We start from the raw sequence: 21639 nt of genomic DNA on the forward strand, positions 1-21639 counted from the left end.
CAATGCATTAGTTAGACCTCATCTGGATACTGCGTACAGTTCTGGGCTCCACGCTTCAAGAAAGATATCGCTGCTCTAGAGGCAGTTCAGAGGAGAGCAACCAGACTTATTCCAGGTCTGAAGGGAATGTCCTACTGAGAGACTGAGGAACTGAACCTTTTCACCCTGGAACAGAGGAGACTACGTGGGGACTTGATTCAAGTCTTCACAATCATGAAAGGCCATGACTACATTAAACCAGAGGAGCTTTTCCAGGTCAGCAGGGACACACGCACCCGGGGACACAAATGGAAATTGGGTTTCAAGGCATTCAAGAGGGAAAACAGTAAACTACATCCACCACCACTTATAGACAACAGAATGCAAGTCAGATGTGCATATCATGGACAGGTCAGAGCTTCCCACTCTAGATTAGAAACGCATGTACGCCGAGCACTCCAGAGTGATAAAGCCGCAATGCCAAAAGAAAAGGTCTCACAACATGGGATATTGTTTTGCTTTACTGATTTCAGAGGGGTTATGAGCCTGGTTAAATTTAGTGTGTTCTTAATATCAATGACTAAGGACACCCCCTGGTGGCTGTGAACAGTATACAAGAAGCCCTTCCTACATTTATTGTCTTGTGACTATTAAAACATGTAAATTAATTGCCAACTTTCTCCAGATTATTTTAAAGTCACTACATGTAGTTAAATAACTCTAATCTGGTTTAATAACTGGACCTTGCATTTTCTTCAAATCTGAGATGAATAAAAAAGGGTGAGATGCACATATTTTAAAGCAAAGGAATTGTATTCATTACAAACAGAGCTGTAAAAGCCAGACTGCCTCCATGCTCTTCAAATACTACTTCAAATACATCCTTTCCTACAAACAGGCCTGTCACATAATGCATCGTTCACAAAAAAAAAAAATGACAAGTTGTGTGTCAGAGAAGTGGTTGCTTATTAATAGTGATCTACAGAGGCAGGTACTCTATGGTGGATAATTGATCCATTGGCATATGCAATGACAACTGCAAAATGACAAGCAGAAAAAACTAATTGAAGAAAAGGATTTGGGAGCATTAGTTCTGCAAAGTATTACATAAAAAAAAAAAGTATTAACTCAGATATGCATATATGTGGACTCATTCAGATATGAAGTAGTGTTCAGCTAATGAAGTATATTTTTCCATCCATTTTGGCAATCCAATAGGATTTCCTGTATTCACCGTTATGCTGGCAAGAGTTATGGACTATGAATAATGCATGAATGTCAAACGGGTGTGTGTGTGTGCACGTGCAACACACTGACTTATAGAAAACCACAAATAGTAGAATTTATGCTTTTATTCTTTTTTTGGGATTTTGTTTTGTTCAGTAAACAGTTACAGCATATCACTTAACAGAAATGCACAAGACAATTTAACATGCTTCTCAAATAACGTCTACCAAAATTAATTTTTTAATAAATACACACACAATTACACTCGGTACCAAAACATTTAGTTTTACCAAAAACAGTAATGAAACAATAAATAAAATAAACAGTAGTGGATGTTACACATCGTTCTCTATCCCAATGCCTTTATTTCCGTAATGATAAATAAAAATCTATTCCCCACGATACACGTGTGCATAAATAGCTCCGTACCATTCCAATGGGGTGTAAGGGGTAAAAATACTGCAATACATTTACTACCATTATATGGTAAGCCTGTGTTTGTTAGTGCATTCCCCTTCACGACCAGAATGTGTATTTTGAAACAATAATTGAGGCAGAAAACCATATGAAATACAACCCATAGACCCAAGGGGTTTCCAACATGGGTGTGATTTGTTTTGTGTGAAATTCACCTGCTTCCATTTTCAACATCTCTGTATATACACATATCTCTCCATATATGTATGCATTTAAGTAAAAGAAGACAAGCTGCAAGTTCTGTGGTTGCATTTCATTATTCGTTACAATTTTAGCTGACCATTGCTTATGTATAACATAAATCAGAAGTGCAGTCTTCAGAAGATCGAATTTCACAACTCCTTGGGTAAGACCGTATATATGTGTTGCTTTCCTACCGGGTTGAGTCCTAACATCTTTGAAGAAAAATCATGTGACTGAAACAAAAAACAAACAAACAAACCAAACAAATTTGGGGAGCACTGTACCGACTAGTAATATACTACAGGCATTTTTTTGCTGCAGTTTTACAACAGGTTTAGCGTAAATCCAAAGACAAAAAAACTAAATAAATTAACAAAACCAAAACAGATGGCAAGCTTCAACAGGGCCCAAATTTATACCGTACCCATATTTCACTATAGTACCTAACAAAGCAGCAACGCCTCGTCGTCACTTGTTTCAGTTTTCGCCGTTGCTTCCAGGCAGGCATCAGGAATCTGAGCTGTGTGGACCATCCCGCAATGTTCACAGGGCCCGTCTCTACTGGGGGGCCAGACTCTATGCCCCGTGGCAGTGTGAGGCTGTGCTGGCCCATGCCCGTGCTCTGGGGTAGGTTCGAGCAGAGGCCTGGAACACTCACTCAAGTCACTATCTGAAGCAGCATCCAAGACAGGAATCAGCAGCTCCACGTCGTCGTCCTCCTCTCTCCCGCCGCTCGCGGTGTCTAGATGCCGCAAGGGGCTCTGGCTCTGGCTCGCCATGTTAGACCTGCCGAGCGAGAAGCGCACCCAGCGGAGGCTCCGCGTCATCCGACTTAGCGCGCTGGAGAGCTGGCTCCTCCCCGGGTTGGCGCACTGGGGCTCGGCCGTCCCGGATTCCCTGGCACTCTCTGTCGCGTCCCTGCTTGCCTGTTGACCAGAGCTCACCGACACAGAGACGATGGCCTCCACTGCGGACACCGGGGGCATCTTTTGGGGCAAGGGGGCAACCAAACCACCCACCGCCCCTGGGATGTCACGCCTTTCGCTCTCCGTGTCAGTGTCGTCGGAATCGAGAGGGAGAAGCCCCCGGTGTGGACCAGTCCGTTCAGCCTCCCGAACCGCGCCGCTGTTGCCGGCACTCTCCTCTGCATCGGCCGAGACCAGAGCCAGAGACCCTGAACGGCGTGACCTGGTGAAGTTGAAGAGGCGCCTCCAAATGTTGCTATTTCGCCCTGACGTTGGCAGTCTGATCGAGGTAAATCCTAGTTGTGAACGTACTGCTAGTCTCAGGTTTTCCAAAACGGAGGCCTAAGGAGGAATGGAGGGAAAAAAGGGTATTTAAAGGACATCTGCTCCTTTTAAGGAGAGCAATAAAGATTGAAAGCTTGTTATGATAATGTTACATGAAAAACTGTATGCTCTACTGAACACTTTGGTTTGTAAATATTTTCAAGCAAAAGGAATTACATTCTGAAAAGATACAGAAGACCAAAGAAAATGTACAATGTCCAACCATTTAGTTTTCTCCAATCTTCTTCAAAATAAACATTTCTTCTGCACCTGTGGACCAGAATATGAAAGATATTAAACTTTTCCTGCACTTACCTGATTGGCTGAGCAGACGGGGAAATCCTCCACTGGAGGAATCAAGCCCTGAGCAATTAGCTGGCCGTAGGACGGAGGAGCTTCTCTCCTCAGCAGCTCAGCCTCCACCCTGGACAGCTGGGTTTCAAATGATCTAAAAGGAAAATGCCAACAAAATCAAGCAATTTATATATAAATAAAACATACTTCACAAATGAAAGCCAACAATTAAATATTAAAGTAATTCTGATAATATGCCAGTTTCTATAAAAATAAAAACTTATGTTGAAACTGATTACAGAAGTCTGATGTCCCTGGGATATAGGCCAATTTACTCAGCTTCTGTTTTTTAGTGTAAACCTGCATAAAACTAGAAAAATTGCTTCATAGAGTTATCTAGGACTCGTCCATTAATATCTAAATTGCATTAACTGATCATGAAAAACCTTCCCAAGTTCAGCCAAAGTATGCAATACATATGCTCTCTCTGTGTACCTGCGTTCAAACATCCTCAGGGAGTAAAGCTTGCATGTGCAGCCCAAGGCAATGACGAGCAGCAGCCCGCAGATGAGGCTCCCGATGACCGCAGCGGTGATCACCCGAGTAGGAACGATCACGGGGCAGTTCTCCTCGTCGCTGCTGTCTCCGCAGTCATCCTGCGCGTCGCACACCCAGCTCTCAAACACACAGCGGTTGTTCTTGCAGTGGAAGTTTCCTGGCTGACAGAAAAAGCAGTTCTTCTCATCGGATCCATTCGGACAGCGGTTCTGGTAGTTACACCGGTCCGAGTGTGGGTAGCACGCCCCATTCCTGGAGCAAGGGAACTCATCCTCCTGGCACGTGCTGCAGTTGACCTCATCCCTCCCATTGGGGCAGTGCCAGTAGCCATCACAGCGCTGCTGCTCGGTGTAGCAGCCCCAGTTGCCCCCACAAGGAATCTCCCATGGCAAGCAGAAGCCATCCACCTGGTAAGTCACATTAAACCCACGAGCGGCATTGATCTTGTCCGCATAGAAATGAACTCTGATTTGCCCCGAGGACGACACCACCGCCACTGGTGCCCTCGAGTCAAAGGCAGTCAAGACCCGCAAGAGCCGGCGCGGATTCTCCTCCAGTCCATCGTACACTTTGACGTAGTCCCCGTACCCGGTACCGTCAAGCTTGAAGTCCATGAAGCGCAGAATGACCTTCCGGTGGTCACCTGTGTCAATAAGCCAGGTGCAGTTGCTTCCAGGCGGGTAGAAGTCAGGATAGTTGGGGGAGCTGAAGGTGCCGTAGAAGTTTCTAAGCAACTCCCCACACGTGAGGACGTCACAGTCGATCTCATCGCCCAGGTCTTGGCAGTCAATGCTGCCGTCGCACTTGAGAGATTCGGGAAGGCAGGTGTATACTCTGGTGTAGCGTGAAAGACACGGGAACTGGTTAAAGGCACAGGGCTGGAATGAGAAGGCAGTGGAGGGGTTGGGCTGCATACACAGCTCTTCGTCCGAGTTGTCGCCACACTCGTCCATCGTGTTACACTTCCACGACTCTGGGATACATTTTCCATTTGCGCAGTGAAACTGATCAGAATCACAACTGATCTCCTCGGATTTTCCTAAAATGTACAAAAAAATATTTAATGTCAAGTGTGATTTCATGGCCAGGCAATAGAACAAAGACAACTAGAGATTGCCCATGATCTCATGAGGCAAACTACCTTTTCCATACATTGGGTATATTTGATATATTGGGCAACATAATTTAGATAATTCAAATACCTTACTTAAGCTCCTGGTCTAATTGTTCTAATGTTAGGATTAATTAAAAAAGCATCACATGATAGAAATGTATACATTTCTAGTAGTAACTTAACAGCAATATGCATCTAAAACTCTCAAATTTGCTTTACGCGACACAGAAAACACATAACTGTACATTAGGGAGGCACCGATATGAAAATTCTGGGCAGATACCGATATCTGATATTCATATAACAAGATCAGCCGATACCGATATTTTCATATTATGTATTTACCTATAGAATGAGAACATTTAAGCATTTGTTGGGCCAGGCAGCATGCTTTTTCTGTTTTAAATACAGCAGCAAGAATCCCTGAAACATTATGTTTAAGGTATGGGCAGATGTACTTCATTTATATAAATACACTGCTCAAAATAATTAAGGGAACACTTAAATCACACATCAGATCTCGATGAACAAAATATATTAAAGATCAAAATCTTTACTGTACATTGTGAAATTCATTGTGAACAAAATGACATAGCAACGGTCAATGGAAAACAAAATCACCAACCGATTGAGGGCTGGATTCAAACTCACACCGAAAATCAAAGAAATCAATTGAAATCACAGGCTGTTCCAACTTGTGTGAATTTCATCACGGCAACTCATAATGTGACTCAGTAGTGTGTATGGCCCCCACGTGCCTGTATGCACTACCAACAACGTCTGGGCATGCTCCTGATGAGACAGCGGATGGTGTCCTGGTGGATCTCCTCCCAGACCTGGATCAGGGCATCAGTGAGCTCCTGGACAGTCTGTGGCACTACTTGGCTGCGTCGGATGCACGGATACATAATGTCCCAAAGGTTCTCAATTGGATTCAGTTCTGGGTAACGTGAGGGCCTCAATGGCATCAATGCCTTCGTCATCCAGGAACTGCCTACATACTCTGGCCACACGAGGCCGGGCATTGTCCTGCACTGGCATAAGGTCAGTCGATGGGTCTGAGGATTTCATCCCTGAACCCAACAGCAGTCAGGGTACCGTTGGCTAGCATGTGGGGGTCTGTGCGACCCTCAAAGGATATGCCTGCCCAGACCATAACTGACCCACCACCAAACCGGTCATGCTGGATGATATCGCAGGCAGCAAATGTTCACAACGGCGTCTCCAGACTCTTTCACTTCTGTCACATGTGCTCAGTGTGAACCTGCTCTGATCTGTGAAGAGAATGGGGCGCCAATGGTGGACCTGCCAATTCTGGTGTTCTCTGGTGAATGCCAATCGAGCTGCACGGTGCAGGGCTGTGAGCACAGGTCCCACTACATCGAGGACATCGGGCCCTCATGCCACCCTCATGGAGTCTGTTTCTGACAGTTTGGTCAGAAACATGCACACCAGTAGCCCGCTGGAGATCATTTTGTAGGGCTCTAGCAGTGCTCCTCCTGTTCCTCCTCGCACAAAGGAGCAGATACTGATCCTGCTGCTGGGTTGATGCCCTTCTACGGCCCTGTCCAGCTCTCCTCGTGTAACGGCTCATCTCCTCCATCCTCTTGAGACTGTACTGGGAGACACAGCAAACCTTGCGACGGCATGTATGGACGTGCCATCCTGGAGGAGCTGGACTACCTGTGCAACCTGAATGGGCTGCAGGTACCGCCTCATGCTACCAGTAGTGACAAGGACACTAGCAAAACGCAAAACTAGAGAAGAATCAGTCAGGAAGGATAAGGAGAGAGCAATTATCTGTGACCACCACCTGCAAAACCATTCCATTTTTGGGGGTTGTCTTGCCGTTGCCTCTCTAGTGCACCTGTTGTCACTTTCATTTGCACCAAAACAGGTGACATTGATTCACAATCGCTTAGGCTTCCTAACTGGACAGATTGATATCCCTGAAGTTTCACTCACTTGGTGTTTAACTCACTGTGATGATTACGTGTTCCCTTTTTTTTGAGCAGTGTATTTAGAGATATATTTAAATTAATTAGAGTTCTCTAAATTCGTTTCAGATATCTTTAAATGTTTTGAAGATATCTTCAAATGCACTTTAAATCTGCAATAAATCTGAATCTGCAAATCATTTAGAGATCTTCAAAACATGTAAAGATATCTGAAATGAATTTAGATCTCTAATTCATTTAAAGATCTCTAAATATTTAAAAGATTTCTTCAATACATTTACAGATCTTTAAATATTTATTGAAATGCAATTGAAAAAGGTCCAAACAGCCGGCACTCGTGTAACCAGGCACATTCAAAGCGCATATAAAGAATAAAGCAGCGGCATTTAATTATCATATCACAGTTTGTGCACATCATTCATATTTTGTTAAAGGCAAACGAGTAGAACAAATCGGATGCTTAGTTAGACGCAATAAAAGCAGCACCAGTCAGTCAGAAATATCAGCTATTTTAACGCAATCGGCCAATATAGTAATTTTTTGCCATATCTGCCCGATACTGATCAATCAGTGCATCCCTACTGTACATGCATCAGGAGAACATATTTTGAGTGCTAAAACAACAAAAAGTGGGCTTACATGTAGGAGTGTGTGTGTGTATGTATATATGCAACCTATTAAAATCAATTAATTAATTACTGCCATTTAATTTTTAAATTCTCACCTGCTTTATAGATCTACAAAGATAAGGCTACAAACTGCCAAACTAACAAAATATTAGTTCTCAAAAGGTACCGCTTACAAATTGGGGTCGCAAAAGCTTAGCAGATACAAACTATTTATAATGCATATCACTCACTATGGGGTCAAAAGAGGAAGCTGGTAAATCATTTAGTGAACACAGGTATAAGGGTTTACACCTTCAAGGTTCATGCTTTCCTCCAATGGGGAAATAATAAAACCAAACCATATACAGTTCAGCCTTGAAGAGATCTCCATTATATTTCAACCATAAATAAAAATGTGCACAATGGCTTCATTTCCTTGAAGCCTACACCCATTATAGAATAAACAAAAATATATGCCAATCTTTCATCTTTAAACTATTTTTGCTTTCTACAACCACAATATACAGCAAGAAAAGCCGACTTGTTTTATTTGAAAGAAACTACAAAATGCCTGCAGTCCTACATATTTTCCAGTTACTGACACAGATGCCCCTTGAAGATATAAATAGTTACCTGTTATGTAAGACAGCCTGAAGCCTTTTCCAGTCAGGCTGTCGTCTGAATGAAATTTGATCCAGACGTGGTCCTGGGAAGAGATATAAGGTGCTGGAATGGAGGAGCCACAAGCTCGGTAGCCATCGAGGTTTTTGTAGGTGCCTATTGAAATCCAGTCTGATCCACACCTGTGTGAACTCTGGATTTCAAACTCCTGAAAACTGATTAAAAATAAATACATCCCATTAGTCAGATATATACTTATCCAAGACTTCAGTAAAGATCTCTATGTTGTCATGGGCTGGCATAAAACCACACAGTTAAACTGCTACATTACATTACAATATTTGTCATTTAGCAGACACTGTTATCCAGGGCAACTTAGATTTGTACCCATTTATACAGCTGGGCATTTTACTGGAGCCCAGTGAAGCACTGCCCCACCTGGGATTTGAACCCATAACCTTCCAGTTGTAAGTCCAGAGCCCTAACCTCTACTCCACTCCAATATTTTAAATTTACATCAATAAATCTGTGAGAATATGAAAGTAGGAAGTTTCATTTGTTGACTCCATATTGGTTTGGCTGAAGACTTGAGCCATTGTTTGTTTTGGTTCCAGAATTCAAGGATGAGGAGGAGAAACAAAAAACAAAAAACAAAGCCTGTCGTACTTGTCAGGTGAAAATCTCTTTACACAGCAATTTCCTCTAAAAATGCTCCACATAAGTATGGTATGCCCACTACTTTTACCATGTTATTTGAAAATAGCTTCAGTCTAAAAGCCCACAGCATTTAGGAGGTACAATTTTAATAAAATGCTAATCATATCAATCAAAAGAAATTATCAAAAGATGAGATACATGCAGATTATCCCAGCTCTTTCAGAAGTATGACAAGGGATGTTAAATCGTATGTTAAGTTTGTGCTTTTTCCCTCTTGTATTTAAACCAGGTTGTATCTAAATTAAGATAACATGCATTTTAAAAATGCATCTAATGTTCGGAGAGCTTATTTCCTGAAAACAAAACTACCTTATGGTTATAATTTCCCCTGGGTTTGCTCTGATGTTCCAGCTGCAGTTGATTCTAGATGGGTACTCGAATGGCCAGCCAGGACTAGTGATAACTCCACTCGATGCCCTGATCTGTTCGGCAACATCTCCGCAAGCTGAAATCATGGAGAACACAATTGTTAAACAATGAAGAATTTCTAGAGTTTATTTTATTTGTATTTGTTATGCAGTAATACTACATTTATCCTGCTTAGCCCATAGTCAATGATATATAGTTCATGAACTGAGGTTTTATAATAGGTTAGGTTACACAAATATAAAACTCAGCTTACATTTTGTTTCATGGCTCTAGATTAAAACATTTTGTTTATTGAAATGCATAACCATGAACATTGTTAAATTCTCGTTGGCGACAATTCAGATACTGTATTCAGTTACTCCAAGATTTTTTATTATTATTTTTTTTAATAGAAAAAAAAAAAATTCTGATGGATAGTGGTAATTGGATATTTGCCAGATTATTAAAATGGTGGATACTACATTTGCAAACTCTACTACTAAGGACTTTTACAGAAACCCGTAATGCAAGACTTTTTACAGCATCTGAAACAAATCCCCTTGAATACCATAGAACTTAATTGTTGGAAAGGTGTTTGCCAAACTGGCTGGGAAAGTGCATAAAATGCAGCCTTTTTCTGCCAAAACCGAAACTGTACTCCTCCTCAACAGCATACGTTTCCCAGCTTAAACACCTGAAACATGTTTAATACTAAATCAGGTACAGTAAACTGAACAGATATTTGGTTGAAAGATAGGAAATACATTCACTTATTTACCTTTGAAATACTGTTTTTAACTTTGCTGCCAAGTTTGTTCAGTTTGCTTTCATGGATAAACATGTAGGCTTTGCATTATTCCTCAGTAAAAAAATAAAAAATAAAAAATAAAAATAAAAGCAAGGGGCAAAACTAGTAATGCTGGAAATCTAAAATTTAAAAAATGATTATATATATATATATATATAGTATAATACCTGTTCAAACTTTAAACTATAAAATCAGGAAATTAGACTAAGGAAAACAAATGTTTAAATCAAATATCAGGAGGTGTTCATCTGTAATGGCAAGTCAGTTTGACTTGAATATGAACTAATGTAGATGTATTGAATTCATAATGTAGGAGAGAGTGTTGTTTTTTCTTCTAGCAAAAGAACAGTCTGACAGGATTGCACATTTCAGTAATTTTGAAGAAATATGGTTATTTGCTAACCATGATCCCCCCACCCCTCAGCTGGCAAACAAACAATAAATTACTCCTTGCAGGATGCTGGCGCTCTTACACTTTTGACTGTATGACACTGAGTTATCAGCATTCCTGTACTGCAGGTGTGTAATTAGCCTTGATCTGTTCTCCTGTGGGGCCTGTCAGCAGTGGAGTGGCATTGATTGAACAGGGCTTCAACTTTCAAGAAAAGAGGAAATAAAATTGTATTTTCCAATTTGTTTTACCACACTGCATTTCTGCTTGGGATTCTGGAGTTGCTGCTCACCATGAACAAACATTATTGATCTCTCCTTTTCCTACTTTCAACATACATCTTCCCTGGCAAGCTCTTGCTATTCCTTTCCAAGTAACTCCTACACAATATGTCCCCTTTCTCCCTACCTACTCTTCTCTGATTTTAGTCCAGGCCCTTATCGTATTAAAACTCTCGTCTGCCTGGCCTTCCCGTTTCCCTTCATTCATGCTCTCCAGCTTTCAAAGGTGCTGCTGCTTGGCTTACATTCCACTTCACTGCTCTCATGCTACTCCTCCATACACACTGGCTTCCTGCACTGCCTGTACTGAATTCAAAATGCACCGTACTCTTCGCTAGGCTACTCCCGCCTACCTCCAGTCTCTTGTCTCTCCCCATATCCCCTCTCACCCTCTCCGTTCATCTTCCACAGCTCGATTAGTCATGCCTGCTCTCTGGTATCCAACTGCCCAAGCTTGCCTGCTCATCTCAAGTCCCACGGCGTTGGAACGAGCTGCCTGTGAGCATTAGAGCTCCACAGGGTATTCCCACCTACGACGCCTCCTTCAGATGCATCCGTTTAGATTGCATTTTCATAATGTCCTGCCCCTTAATTCCATTCAGTATAACGTGTAGGTTAAGGGATGTTTTATCGAGGCTGTTAAACCTCTGTATGTTGTTTGTTGTTTAGCAGACGCCTCGATCCAAGGACAACTCTAATCCTAAGAAAATCAAGATCATGTCTCTGTCAGGCTTCCCTGGTTACTAAAGGATATTGTTGGCGGATGCAAATGGTTTTCAATCCAAACATCTCTTTACGTAATAACTGCTGGAACTCAATATTTGCCATGTGAAACGATGCATGAAATTCAAAAGCTTGGAAGAAACGACTTACCGTTCGAGATCCCTGAAACGTACACATTCTCAATGTGCTCTGCATGCACCGCATTGCCTGGGAAAAGGAAAAAAAGAAAAGAAAATTAAAACAAAGTGTTATGTCAATATGTTTTCTAAGCCATGGCTGGATTAGAGTGGGAGAGCAAGCCACCCATGCCCTGTATTAATAAAGCAAAGATGTGATTAACTCTATGCTATAAATATCAGAGAAGTCTTCACCATTCTTCTTTCAGACACAAACATCCTGTGGAGAAAAACCTTTATTTTTCATATGTATGTATTCATAAGATGTGTATGCGTGTGTTTTACACTGTTCTTATTTACATAAACGTATACCCTGAACAGAAGCAGTAACCTATAAGCATAAAATCCCCATGCAATGGTGACTACTAGATACTAAAATAAACCATTCACTTTTTATTGGGGTACAGACAAATTGCTTTATGCATGACAAATGATAATTTATAAAAAGACAAAGCCTAAACATGTGTTGGCAAATATTACATTGAAAAATAGGCTACATTTCTACATGCTGATGTACATATTAGCAAGCAGACCAACAACTTACAGCCTCACTTATTATAATCATATTGTGCCCCTGTGGAGAATAGACAGAAACAGCCATTACTAGTCTAGTTTTCTTATCTGAGATTGATGACCTTAGCAAGGATGCCCACCTCCCTTCCAACATCTGCTCAAAAAGTAATACCTGCTCATAAAACCTTTGAGCTTCTTAAACAAATATGGAACTTGGCCGAAGTGAGGAAAGGAAGTGCAAGGACACAGAATGGATCAATAAAATGATAACAGCTGGTTTATACTTGCATTTCATCATTAAAATGCATATTTAATTTACAGGAAATAACCTTTTTTTTTTCTAGTTTATGGAAAAGCAGATGTTTTGCATGTCAACCCTGACTAGATATGGTGGTTTGCTTCTAGTCAACAAACTGAACAACCATAAATTACATGAGATTCTGGATCACAAGCCAGGTCTAAAACGAAGATTGTGCTTAAACAGACAACACCACAATGTCTGGACCATTCTATTATTTTTGATTGCCTAAGCCTTAACAAGCAGTCTTGTTTGGAAACATCCAGCAGTTCTTGTGGTATCTGTTTTTGTATATATTTATAAAAAATGTTTTTAAAGAAGTAATCCACAAAATCAGGCAGCAACATTTTGTTTACAACAATGACAATGTTTAAGAAATTAAAGGAAATGTGGCTCAGCACCTCAGACATTTAATTATGTATATAAATAAAATACATAGGCCTATTGGTAGTGAAACCAAAAGTAATAAACTCCATAACTGCCAAAAAGCTCTTGGGGGATTTTAGTAGTTTTTCATGGTACTTTCCGTCAATCATGGAATTCTGACCTTTGATTTATATACCTATATGAATTTACTTTGCAGAAAAACAAGTGAAATATTCTGCTGAATATGCTACAAGGAGGGAGCTGAGACTGCTTAAAAAAAATAAGGTATTACTAGGTTACAGTCATATAAAGCCATATTGTACACCACTAGCACTTTCAGCACAGAAGCACATTGTGACCAGACATAAATAGTTGCCTATTCCAAAACATTCATGAACACTAAGTTACAGTTGTGGAAGTTTACATTAGTATGAGACGTTAACATGCAATACGCCAGTCTTAGGGTTTTCATTATTCTCCCAGCCCTTCGGATGGGTGTGTGCAGTCGCGTTTGTATACAGAATTAATGCTGTCATGTGTAAATGTCACGGCAAGATTTTAATAGTTTCTAGGACAGGTGAAAATTCAACAGCAACTTCATCTTAGTTTGGACATGTAGTATGTAGTGATAAGTTGATCACTCATTTTGTTCTGCCATTTTACAGTCTCCCTTACCTCTATGGTGCTTTCCACCTTTGCACCAAAAAGCCCCTTGAAACTTTAACTTCAAAAGTGATGTGGTAATTGCTACAAAACTTGACTCAAAACAGAAAGCATTAACAACTGCAAAAAATGTATACTATGCAGAAACGCACATATATACAAACTGAAAATGATGAAGGAGTATTCAGTTCTCCCTTCAATTAGTGACTAGAGCGCGGCTGGGAAGCATCACATCAGGAACCATAGAATAGATCAATGAGTTTGCAGCTGCTTTACAGTAATGTTCTCAGAGGTGGCTGAAGGGTACGACAGCATTACAAAAACAAATGGTAGTACAATCATAGATTCAGACCTGTAAAGCAAATGCATCTCTGGGATGGCGGACACTAATTTCTTTAATACCCATAAGGGGCATTAGATTGTACCCTATGGAAATCAATAGAAAGGGTTTCTGTATATGTATGGCCTAATTTGGAGAAGGAGAAATGTATATAAATCAAGAGGTCACCCTTAAGTACATTTATAGCTTTTTCATCTTCATGTCATTTACATATGGTCAAAATTAAATGTCTTTAATTTCTTCTAAGGATCTTATAAACCTCCTCTGGAAGGGGTGTGATAATCTGGGTGAAACATTTTCTACTGCTTGGCCCCCAGGACTGCGCTGAACATTAATCCATGGAAATAGATCGCATAACACATAACCAGCACACTGCAGGAAGATGAAATATCCCACGTTGCGACTTCCTGAGGAACAAACAAGCACCCAGAACTAAAACAGAGCTGTGGAAGTAATACAAGTATTACAATTATATTATTTCTAAAAAGAAAACTGAAAATGCAAAGCATTTAAAATAAATAAATCCATAAAATCTCTTGGTAGAGGTGCATTTGCAATGGCCCTTCCCTACCATCAAATAAATGCTGTAGGCCATACGTAGAAAAATAACTTTTTAACAGTAAAAAAATCAACCAAAAAGTGTATTTGTAATGAAGCAGTGGAACTACCTACAAGTTTAAAGACTGAATAAAGATTTCAGACAGACACATTGACCTCTTTGTATGTTCTTGTTATAAAGATTTTGGCGAGCTGCAGTGTATGTGCATATATTTCTCTGCAATTTTTGATTAAAAACAGAGCAGCAAGTGTATTTCTAGCAGTCGAAATTTGTCCATGAAGCATCAGGTTTTTACAGAAGCAAGTACTATTCTTAAAAAGGATGGTATTACTCTGTGCTTTATCATATATGTGTTTATTACAGATAAATTATTAAAACATATATACCAAATTGATCATCGTCAGCAGCAGCCTATAAATTGATCCACTGCTGGATGAAGGCCTTCCCAAGAGGTTTCCACTTGTCTTTATCTACAGCTTCTCTTTTCCAAGTCATGCCTGCGAAGTTTATTCATTCACATTCCTAGATTATTTTCTCATGGGATGCATTCAATAGCCTCCTTTGTCCCTCTTTTATATGTTCGTCTTGCAATGTGTCCAGCCAATTGCCATTTTGACTCTTATATTTTATATATATATATATATATATATATATATATATATACGCACGCACATGCACGCACACACACCAGGCTCTCTGAGGTTACTTTTCAAGGGGAAGTAGCTGAACTATTTCCTCCTGGCAAACTTGCTATTTGTAAAAATGTCCCGATTCTGAAGGTTACGAGATGCTAAAGCAACACTATTAAAAGGCGAAATTGTCTACAAGAAAGAATGCTGAAGTGCAACACACATGCACACATGAGCTTGCCATACAAGAACAGAGTTGAAACACTATAAAGGCACTTGCATAAAAAATATTTAGGTATTCAATTACCTTATTAGTTTGAAAGAATTGGGTGCACGGTCACCAGACCTGGGGGTCTAATGCATTTATAATGCTATTCAAATACTTTAATATTCTGTTCCCTGCCCATTTCATCAAGGTGAAACTTCATTTATCACTCAGTCTCCCTCAGATTCACCTGTTCATAATGTCCCCAACCCCTTCGAAGCACAGCGCTACCAAATCAATCTAATCAACCTCCCCTGGTTCTTCATCTTTCAACAATGCGAAGGTGACACTTCAGGAGTGGATGGAAAGATGAAGAATCTGAATGGAGTTAATGGAAGGGTGAATGGTAGAGGAGAGATTAGGTCTTGATGACTAAGGGCAAGCACAATCTTAAATCTATTTGATGAACATTGCAAATGCATGTGACCCCACGTCTGACAATTGCCGGCATACAAATCTGGAACAATCTAGTGGAAACATTCTGCTGTGATATACTTCAACGGGTTCTAAAAAAACAAGAAATGTATGATTGTTCTGATGGTAGAAGTGTTGAGCGTTTAAAATAAAAAATTAACCAAGTGGGTTTTTGATTTTCTAAGTATTAATACAAACACTTTTATTTCAATATGAGAGTTGTAGCAAGTGCAGAATGCACCTTTTTAAATTCAATCAATGCAGTAGAGATTTAGCCTATGTAGAACTGGGGAGTGCAAAAAGTTTAGCACATGCATTTAACATGTTACAGCTTATAAGGACAAGAAAACAATATGAAGCACACAGACTAAGCTTTGAATTGAGTTTTGTTTGGTCTGGAAAGAGCTACATTATTTCAAACTTGCTCACAGATTTGTGAGTAAAAAATAACCTTACAGGTAACTCTACAGAAGCTTTGTGTGAGTGTCAAGGTAAAAGTGTCACTTCCTTTTAATCTAAGCCTATATATTCCTAGTTGGTGGGAGCTCCTTTTAAATTATGTATGGTAGGAAACTGGTCAAGATGTTTGCTCAGCAACCATGCATCACTTCCCAGAGTCATGAGTCTAGTGAAGAATTAACAAAAATAGATGAATTTGGTGAATAGGTGAATTTGTAGGCTTGATTAGCCTGCACAGAAGCATTTTTAAATGAGGGAGAAAAGCGTTATTTTAAAAAGATACTTCAGTTGGTGGCTCCTGATTTTTTTTTTATATAATACACTGAATGAAGTATAAGGAATCAAAGGCCATATAACAGACATATAATGGGATTTGTGTGCATATTTTCGTGCAAATGATTGACAAGAACTAGGAATACATGTGTGTAACATTTATTTTTAGTAACACTTGGCACTTGGGAAGTGGGAAGCTTTTGTAATGTGGTCCTACGTGTTGGCTGGGACAATATAAGCAATATAATAATGCAGTCTTCACTCAACGTTTGACTTGTTACAGGAGCTCACGCAAACAAAAGCTATTGTTCTGCGGGCCGCCCCAAACAGCGCACTTCTCACTTGTCTACACATTTGCAAATGGAGGTTTATAATCTCCCATCTGTTTCGGGAATGACAGTTGTGGATTTGTCTTGTTTTTTCCAAATCCAGGATTTTTTTTTCAAAGGAAATGCAGAGACGTAGACGCGTGTTGCCAGTCAGCACTTTTCAGTAATAATATACACACAAGACCATGACGAGCTTGGAGTCGCATCTGAAGCGTAACTGAGCGCCGGGAGGAGGATCAACAAAGCTTCCCCTACTCTTCAATGAATAACCTGATCTTAAAAGAAACCTTAGTAACTAAAAAAAACAACCAAAAAACGATCGCACCGGTTGGTAAACATTGGAAGTTTAAGTTTTCAGGAGGATTATAATATCACAAACGGCTGCACCTTTTTATAGTTTATTTCGATTTTTTAAATAAGAACAGTCACGTTCTCGAACACCAGGTGACTGACACACACAATACATTATTTCATGGAAACAGTGAAGTCACCTTACAGCTCAATCACAGTGAAACAATGCTAATTTATCCAAGGAGGAAAGTCTAGTTTTCAATATAGAATATACCTCTATTGTACCCTAGTCTGTCTGTATTTTGACTATTATTTTTGTAAACAAAGGAGTAACAGGACAAAACTAATGTAATATTAGTACTGAACTTTAGTAATACGTTAAACAAACATAATCCAAGTCCAAACTGCTCGGTATCGTTGCCAAAAATACCAGATCAGTCAATGTATATAACTACAAAAGCCACAAATGGGGAAGTTTTTTTTCTTCTCTGAAATCGTCGATGTGAAAACTACATTTCCATTTGATTTCGGGTAACTTTTTGCTATTCATGCAACCATTTTATAAGATACACTGAATCTGAAAACCATCTATACGTATAATGAGAAATGTAATTGAGATGCGGTCACGGTTTACTTCTGGACAAATGTCAACTGGGGGGAGTAATTTAGTCCATGCACTAGATATCCATGTTCATTGCTTATTAAACACTTTATTTAGTGGTGCTATAAAGAAAGTGAAAAGTCTATTAGACAACTACATTAACATAGAAACGTGAAATATACTCACCGATGAGGCTGAAGCTGAATATCAAGCGTACACATCTCCATACCAAGATCCTATGAGAGCCCAAACTGTAGGCCATAATAGCAACAGTTGAAGGGGGGGGAAAGCCGATCTGTAATTGTATTGGCAAGGATGGTTGGATTGACCTATCCAAAGCAAAATAGTTGATTTCTACACGTGAAATGGGAAAAACCGTGCTGAATAATTTGCTATAACGTGTCTAAATGATACTAGATTACGCAGCATACACGTCTATTTATTATTAAGAGAGACCATTGTTTGACGAGACCTGCCAACAAATGATCACCTTTCGCTGTTATTGGTAATCCCTATCCCCAACACGAAGAGGAAGCAAAATCCCCCCTATCTGTAACGTCTTTTCACAACTAGTACTGTGTATGGAGCTTATAGACAAAGCAGCCCAAGTATGGTAATAACCCACACACGTTTAGCTGATGGCACTGCTATCTAGTCTATCCCTATTCTTGCTATCTACAGTACACACACCATGATCAATTTACCATGAAGTGAGATCAGCTGCACTAAAATAAGGCAAAAGCACCACCGAATTCATTCATTGTACAGCGGCGTGAAAGACAAAGGGAGAGTCCCCCGGTCCCGTCCTTCTCCCTTTGTGCTCCTATTCTCCAGTCGTGCGTTTGGCCATGACGGCTGACAGCCAACACAACTCCGACCCAAGCCTGCAGACAGACACACAGCCCCCGACACAAATATCCTGCCTTTTCGAGATTTGCCAATACGAGCGATCGAGCCGTTTCTTTTGAGTTCCCGTCCCCTGTGACGCCTACACAGTTTCGTCTGAGGCTAGAAGTAGCGATTCCGGCGTCAGGCAGGAACAATAAAACTGAAACAAAAACACACTTTAAATCATAAACAAACCCCCCCCCCGTAGCAACAATGTTACCGAGTCCGTTTGGAGCCAATTAAAACCCTTTGATGTATTGCTGTTTAGTCCTGATTTGTAAAGTAGAACTAGCCCCTGTTGTACAGGGCCCAAACAGCTGAACCTACAACTACAGTTGTGTGTGTTATTACAGCCGGGTCCCGACAGCCCCCACTCTCGCTCGCTCATTCAGCGGGGTCAAAGGTTGCTCTACGTCACAGGAGCACATGCACAGGCACGCTTGTTTTGGTTCGCTGTATAATGAGATCGGGCCTGCTCTAAATATAACCCGGGACGTTGCAACAAAAGCTGTAATTAATTTCTTTCATCTGAGCTTTATCAAACCTAATTTGGAGGGCAGCTAAGGTCTTATGATTGTATCTAATCGTGTCCGTCCTTGTGCTCAGGAAAATATAGCTTCACAAACCATTATGTAACATTTTTGTGGGGTGTTTTTATGTAACAGGGAAGAAAACGGAAACATAAAGAACCACTTTAGTTTAAGGGTGGAAACAGCAGCCATGCAAAACATTGACTACAAGTGAAACCGCAGTTCTGTGTTCAATTTGTAATTGTTATTGTTATCATAATTATATATAATACCAGATTAAATATGATGGATAACCTTATAAAAGCGTTGCTCATTGAATCACATTTTCAAATGTATTATTTCAAGGTTAGACGGAAATCTCCCAAATGCTGTCTTCTATATTAAATCTGTATGCCTATTCTCAGTCTTCACTATGTTGTCATTTTTAAAAATATTATATAAATTAAACTTCTTTTACATTGTTTGATGCTAAATGAACCCATTTAATTCTCCCTTTTCATTAAAAAAAGATGGTTAAGAAGACTGACTGCATTAAAAATGGTTCGTTTTAGCTGACTAATAAAAGTATCCCGACACTTTATTTAGGAATGATATCATCTGAACATCAAAAAGTTGGAAACTAACAAATATACATAACTCTGGAGGATGAGTTGTTTATTAATATTCTGCCTCTCTCAACCCTCTGATTTTGTTGACTGTAATGATACTATGGAAGTAATCTATAATATAATACGATTTTCAACATTATTTTTGTTTGTATTTTTCCAAATCTTGGTACAAAAGCCTGGAAACAATTAATGTAACAGGTTACCCTGGAAAAATATCAGTTTGTAGTTGTTGCATAACTCGGTTATACACAGCTATTGATTGAACTGCCAAAATATTGTTTGACATAACAGTAACTGGCAGGGCAGAGTAAGTGCAGATGTGTTAGAAATTGTCAAAGGAATTGTCAGTGATTATAAGATGTGCAGACAATCTGTTATAAGCCTTGCTAAACCATGTGTTTCTACCAAACAAGGGAGAATTTATTTATTTATTTATTTATTTAGGGGGTCTATTCAATTCTAAATGGTTAATTTACAGTTTTACAGTTACAGTCTATAATGTTCCCGTTTTGTTAATAGTTCACCAGATCTGTTTCTACCCTAAATACTTCTAAGCATCATTCACTTCCACTTTTTACTCTCTGTCAATGCAGATATACTTATGCCCTCACTCTAACCCTAACTTAAATTTTTAAAGACTAAGCTCTTGGACCCCCTATTCATTTAAACACTTAACTGATTGCTTGCCTCCATTCAGGGAATGACCAACAGGCAGCTGTTGTACCACTCACTGCTTTTACTACTACAAGCCATCTGTCTTTAACCCACCAGCTATTGTACTCCGTTAAGATTAATTCAGAATAATCCACTATAATAAAACTGTTTACCAAGCAAAGCCACTGCATGCTCCTGATGGAAAAATATGTTGACAATGTTCAGCATTATACATTACACATGGAATATATAATCTTTTCAAGTCTAATCGAAACAGAAACTAAGTAAAGGGGGACAATCCATAGAGTATTGATTCAGAAACAATTATATTCACCATCTACACATTTATTTTTCTGCAAATTATTCTAATCATATTAAGCCCCTTCTTGAAACAATGTTATTCTGTAAAATCAATGTAGTGATAGTCCACCATTTACCAAAACAGCAACTCCGCTATATGTAATACAGGAAAAGAGAAGGTTATGTACAAACTGAGGTGAAGCAATGGCTTATTAGAAACTAATACATTTTTAGGTGATTCAGTTTCATTAAGTTTTGTACAGTCTATAAAATATACATCCTGATTTCCCCTTTTACAATAATGGGATTTCACACATTTCTTTGTTTTATTTATTCACTTTCTTTTGAGTATATTTTTTATGTTCCTAAGCACTTTTGGATTAATATTTTTACATCATATGCTGAGGGAATACGTAACTTGTATGTGTCAGTAAAGGGTGTATACAATTCTCTTAACTTAATGTATAAGGAAAACTCCTGAGGCCATTACTGTTGCCTAAGCAAAACTATTGCCAATTGAAATTACAGAAAAAGTCATGTTACAAACAGGATATGTCAATAACGTTTCTGTTGAGTTTTTACTTGCACTTTCAATTATTCACATTTGATTTATTGTGGCCCAAATGGCACAAATAAAGCTTCATGGCTCATGTCCATGCTGATTGGATTGTTCACACACAAATTCAAATCAAATTATCACCTCTAATCAGTCTGTCAGAATGATTTATTTGTTTTATATCAATGACGCCCTACATTTATAACATTGTATTTATAAGGGCTTTGCTTGGCCAACATGCCATATTTTTATTGTTTATGTATAGTACTGTTGTCAGTGCTGTATTGCTTCACCACATTTAGTCATATTTAAGCAATAATACAGAAAAGGCAGTCTTAGTTAAATGTTTGA

At 39.4% G+C, this 21639-nt stretch overlaps 1 protein-coding gene across 2 annotated transcripts; it reads right to left on the reverse strand.

The window, feature by feature from the left end:
- Window positions 1-1316: 1316 nt before the first annotated feature.
- lrp12 (low density lipoprotein receptor-related protein 12) lies at window positions 1317-19013 on the reverse strand. Of its 2 annotated transcripts, XM_066690638.1 has the most exons (8): window positions 18457-19013; window positions 17939-18081; window positions 11727-11783; window positions 9335-9470; window positions 8321-8523; window positions 3945-5046; window positions 3471-3603; window positions 1317-3173 (listed from the first exon to the last, which is right to left on the reverse strand). In XM_066690638.1, exons 1-8 carry the CDS (start codon window positions 18507-18509, stop codon window positions 2310-2312), a joined length of 2691 nt encoding a protein of 896 aa, XP_066546735.1. In that variant the 5' UTR covers window positions 18510-19013; the 3' UTR covers window positions 1317-2309. The 2 variants fall into 2 exon arrangements, with proteins under 2 accessions (XP_066546735.1, XP_066546736.1); XM_066690639.1 differs by having other exon boundaries at window positions 17939-19012.
- Between the last annotated feature and the right edge of the window lie 2626 nt (window positions 19014-21639).

Source organism: Amia ocellicauda, chromosome 18 (genome assembly GCF_036373705.1).
Source record: "Amia ocellicauda isolate fAmiCal2 chromosome 18, fAmiCal2.hap1, whole genome shotgun sequence".
Taxonomy (NCBI): domain Eukaryota; kingdom Metazoa; phylum Chordata; class Actinopteri; order Amiiformes; family Amiidae; genus Amia; species Amia ocellicauda.

Excerpts from the sequence above, each read along its gene's own strand:
- lrp12 (XM_066690638.1), bottom strand. The coding sequence starts at position 18,509 with ATGAATTCGGTGGTGCTTTTGCCTTATTTTAGTGCAGCTGATCTCACT. Across the intron at positions 3,604-3,944 it reads CTGAGGATGTTTGAACGCAG|ATCATTTGAAACCCAGCTGT; the intron begins GTACACAGAGAG and ends TTTTCCTTTTAG. Across the intron at positions 3,174-3,470 it reads CCGTCTGCTCAGCCAATCAG|GCCTCCGTTTTGGAAAACCT; the intron begins GTAAGTGCAGGA and ends ATTCCTCCTTAG.